Raw genomic sequence first — 5,000 nt, 5'->3', positions numbered from 1 at the left:
TTAAAAAGTACACAAAACAGGTTATGGACACATTTCAAAAAAATATACAGTAGCTAAAAAATATATATCTATAAATCTGAACACAAATAAGAATAAAACAAGACATTGCAAAAAAGAAATAAGTTCAACCAGCTGATATTCCAGTCTCAGAAAGGTACTGTTATGAGATTCAATTAATCCTGACCACAGAATTTATCATTATTAATTTCTACTGCTATTACTACTAATAATAAAAACAATAATAAAAATACTAATGATAAATTGTAATTCACCATCCCAACAAACAAATAAAGAAAAAAAAATCAAATAGACTGAAACAATGACTTCATTTTACATCTTTCCATTTTCTACCAACAAGTTGGTTGCTTTGTTTTAAACAAAAGCATGGCTGAAGCTGCACCGTTGTTTCCAAAGAAAGCTTCCAAGTATTCATCTACATTACAAAATAATAACAGTAAAACACTGACTTTGAAAAACTTCAATAATATTCAACAGAGTGGAAAATAAATGCTAAAGGAATTAACTTACTGAGGCACTCACACATTCACAGATCTATTCACATTAGTTGTCAGAACAAATATGCACCTTCCCTCCCAGACCTATGGCCCAGAAGGACAGGTTCTCCTTAAAGAATACCTTTCATTTTCTTTAGACATTCTGTATCAAAATTCTTACACTATAAAGAACACAACTTATCATTACTTTATCACTGCATTCTTACATCATGGTTTCCCATTTTTCTGGGTTTTTTTCTTTTTTCTTTTGAATCCTTTGCTAATTTGTGTTTTATATTAATAAGGAAAAACCTATCCCACAAATCTCTTCACAGCATCTAAATACACAACAGAAAAGTAAAAAAAAAAAAAATAATAATAATAATATAAAATAAGTATATAAATAAAATAATGCAGCTCCTTCTCCTTTACAAAACACTATTTCCTAATTTTGGTAAACGTTACCCTCCTTCACACATACCCACTTCGCACTTTTATCACAACACCCTAAGTAACCTACGTACATCCAGCAACACTACAAAAATAACTTAGGTAGAACAACAAGCTTCCATTATGAGTGTTTATGCAATGCACTCTCGAAATGCCATATCCTAGTTAAAGCTGGTGCCGAAATTAATGACTGCGTGTGAACTACCAATCACGAGCATAATCTGTATAAAAACTACAAACCTAAGACATATTTGCGTGAGATGATGGTACACTTTGATGATGCCAATTAACAAGTGCACAAGTTTTCCTGGTTCTGCACCTTGAATGAGTCTGTGGAGGACGGAGGTCTTCGAAAAAGGAAAAGAATACAAGAAAGGAAAAGCAAAAAGGCAAAGGAGATAAAACAGAACAAGGGCAATGCAAATCCCCACTGGCTTCTAATCATCTCCATGTTTTCCGAAGAGTGAATGACGTTAGAAGGAAAAAGGTACCTATTATAAGGTATCTAAAGGTACTTCCATACTCACTTAAGCTACACTTAAACAGAGGAAAGTCTTTAATCAGACAGTCCACCTGTAGTTCTCTGAGGCATTTTTAGTTTCATATATCTTTGATGCCATCTAATGAGTTCCCTTATTAACATATCCCAATGAAAATGAAATGAAAATAGGTATACACACATGGGAGGCATTCATAATTATAGGCATACACATTACCTTATGCATTATCATAGATATAAGTCCATTTACTTTTCTTACTACAAAATGTTCTAATTTTACATATACTTCCAATATAGTCTAATACAATCTAATATTTCCACATGTTAAAACAGCACAAACAATAGTAAAATCATAAATAAAGGTAAAGGAAATGAACTTTAAAATTCTTCGTGCAAACACAGTATGACATAATAGGCACATTACCAATAGGCAGGTCTTGCCCTTGCATCCATTTCAACACCAAAATATAAAAAAAGTACCTTTTCTTCTTTCACTTTGATATCAGGAATCTGCAGTACCTCAGGCTATGTATACTTGTATAGGGGGTATACAGATGAACAGATAGATTAAAGCTCAGTATTGTAATGTGACTAGAGAACAGATAATTTACAAAGCTCATAAACTCAGCACTCATGGCCTCAACCCAGTTTCCTGTCTTTTCCAAGGAACTAACCCTAAAATAACTGCAAATTCTGGTATGTTATATCACATATAAACTACTGCATATATTGAGGAAGAGTAACTGTACAAACTGTAGCAGTTGTACTATTCAAATTTAATCCACAATATACTTAAAAGCACATTTACAACTCAATAAATTGTATGTATATATATATTCTTTATGCTTATCCTAATGCATGAAACAGGAACCAAGAAGGGGGATGGGAGCAAGGGATATTGAAGTAAAGTGTAATGCCTAGAAATGAGACCACATGATATATTTACAAATGGTAAGAGGACCATCCACTTGTGGAGATTTGTGAGCCTTCGAGAAGGTACTGCTGCACTCCCGCATCCTCTACAGTTCGCACGGGAAACTCCATCTGCAAGAAGTGCATTGTGTGAGCAAGAGGATGAATTTGATCATGTGGGACATTCAAGATTAATTCCTTTCCTCACTTGCAGAGACACAAAACACAATATAAATACCTCAAACATGCTGCTCCAAGTTCGAGACAAGGTAGTGATGAACTCATGCAACTGACTGCCAGTCCGGAAGTAGAGAGCCCAGTCACCAGAGATTTCTCCAGCTTCACTGCACTCAAATTCCTGAAAGAAAGGCCCAATGACAATTTCTTCTGACTACCACTCATTCTCTAACTACATCAAGTAAACTACAAAAATCAATGAGATTCTCTGTTTTCATTCTTATTTCTTTATTTTCATGTCAGATTAATCCAACTACCCAAACAACACACAGTGGCTAAGCCTATCCCCCCCCCCTCCACATACACACAAACCTACCATCAGACATGTGTTTGGACACTCTGCATACAGGAACAGTGAAGACAGGTGTTCCAGGGCACTGTAGGTGAGGACCTTGACTTCTCCCTTGGCCTGAATTCCCTGAGTAATCTCGTCCAACATTCTTCTTGGTGCAGAGTTGCTCCTCACCAACACTTCCTTGTTCTTCTTAACATGGGGCGATGGATCCTTTTCATCTCTCACGCTTGAAGAGCTTGCTTGGACATCCTGAGATCCGTAGTCTGTCAGTCTCGTCAGGCTTCCTTGGTGCTGGAGCTTCTTTGGGGTTGAGGTTTTGTTGGTGCTGTTTGCACGCTTTAGGGGACTACCAGGCATTGAGGGGGTGCTGTTGGTGCGATTGAGGGCCGTGAGCGAGGAACTTAGATGCTTGCGTTCCTTGAGGTTGGACAGGGCCAGATTCAAGGGCTTCTGTGAGTCCTTCCTCTCCAACTGTGCTTGAGCTGTTTGTGAGTGTCTGGGAGATGAGCCCAAAGGCTGCTGCTGAGACTGCTGCAGGTTTGTCGTAGATGATCTAGGGTCGGGAGCACTTTGGTGGTCATGTGAAGAAGAGCCGTCATCTTGCGGCAAACCCAGTATTAGGTCTGACTGCTGAGCTAATAACACCCCCGACTCCAGCAGGATCACTCTGCATGAGACCTGCTTACGTTCACTCACATCTGGGACCTGAAAAGAAAATGATAGGATACCCAATTTCAACAATTTAAAAAAATAATAATCATAAAAAAAAATAATAATAATAAATAAATAAATAAATAAATAAGTAAGTAAACAAGTAAATAAATCAATACATTCATAACTAACTTTTACAGATTCATATTTAAATCAATTTCTAGACGCAGGAACACTCACCCCATTGTTGATAATCATAAGGAAGGCCTGGAGCCACAGTGAGGCCTCATGTTCGTCAGATGCGGCGAGCATCACAGGAGGTGCTTTCTTCCTCAGTAACTATTACGAAAAAAATCACTTGTTCAAGTTAACAATGTAGATAATAAATAAATTTTAAATCATCATCCACCTAAAATGATATCTATAAATTCACTCAAAAAAAAAATAATAACAACAATAAGAATTAAAATGGAGGATAAAATGTACAAATGTAAGTGGACTAGAATTTCCATATAAAACTCATGCAAGACCCATATTCATACCTGGAAGGCATAAGGCCGGTGACTAGAAGATATACGCACACAGCCTACACACTGCACGACCTCGACAATCATGTGAGGCAGTCTCTCGCGAGCATCATTAAACTGGTACAGAACGCCAGCTCTGCAGGAGATTCATGACATGAGCTGACACTTAACACCTATGAACCGGATGACGTTAAGGTCCGTCACGGAAAAATCTGGGTTAAGGGCCGGGTGACATGAACATACCATCATTGGCCAAAATAGCCGCAGGCCAGGTGATATGAATTTGCCATCATGAGGAAAGGCTTGGATGCCGGAAATGACTCGCCAAGAGTGCACAAACCTCTTGGAGTGTGATTTGACTCATTTGGCTCTTAGAAGGGGACTTTAGCATCATTCCCATTGATAAACGAATGTGGAATGTAACATGTGTAAGCCATGACTGGAAGAGTGCTGACTCCAGGGAGGACACCATTTTCATGCTTCGAACCGTATTCATAGCTGCTGTGACCAGTGACACAGGTTGTATTACAGAAAATTGGAATTTGCGAAAAAATTGCATATATGACAAAAAAAATCAAATGTTCCATATTTTTCTTTTTTCTTGCACCAAGTTATTTACTGCATAGGGAGATGATATGGAGTTTGGCCAAGGAAAATATGCTGTTACCATCTGAATAAAGAAAATCAAAAGACATATAATGATATTGAAAAAAGCAAAAAAAGATTTAAAAGTTTACACAAAATAACTTTGCAACAGGAAGGCACAGAGTCTTTTCACTGTTCATGGGTTTTTGCACAAGCCCGGCCTACGCGCCACGTGCCTGGATGTTGGCTACATGCATAACCCACTGCCCGAATTTTCGGCACCATGATTTCCGTGACGCAACCAGATCCAATAGTTAATGATTGATTCCCAATCAGTAATACTCACTTAA

At 37.7% G+C, this 5,000-nt stretch overlaps 1 protein-coding gene across 2 annotated transcripts in view; it reads right to left on the bottom strand.

The window, feature by feature from the left end:
• Positions 1-735: 735 nt before the first annotated feature.
• LOC113824018 (uro-adherence factor A) overlaps positions 736-5,000 on the bottom strand; it is a 43,457-nt gene continuing 39,192 nt past the window's right edge. For both annotated transcript variants that reach the window (XM_070128365.1, XM_070128366.1), the window contains 5 exons: positions 4,081-4,201; positions 3,779-3,877; positions 2,909-3,592; positions 2,594-2,713; positions 736-2,487 (listed from right to left, as the gene is read on the bottom strand). In XM_070128365.1, coding sequence (XP_069984466.1) covers positions 2,386-2,487; positions 2,594-2,713; positions 2,909-3,592; positions 3,779-3,877; positions 4,081-4,201 — 1,126 coding nt within the window. In that variant the 3' untranslated portion in view covers positions 736-2,385. The remainder of the gene's footprint in view (positions 2,488-2,593; positions 2,714-2,908; positions 3,593-3,778; positions 3,878-4,080; positions 4,202-5,000) is intronic.

Source organism: Penaeus vannamei, chromosome 12 (assembly GCF_042767895.1).
Source record: "Penaeus vannamei isolate JL-2024 chromosome 12, ASM4276789v1, whole genome shotgun sequence".
In the NCBI taxonomy this organism is placed as follows: Eukaryota; Metazoa; Arthropoda; class Malacostraca; order Decapoda; family Penaeidae; genus Penaeus; species Penaeus vannamei.
Note: the sequence above shows the minus strand (reverse complement) of the source record. Positions and strands in the feature narration are given on the sequence as shown.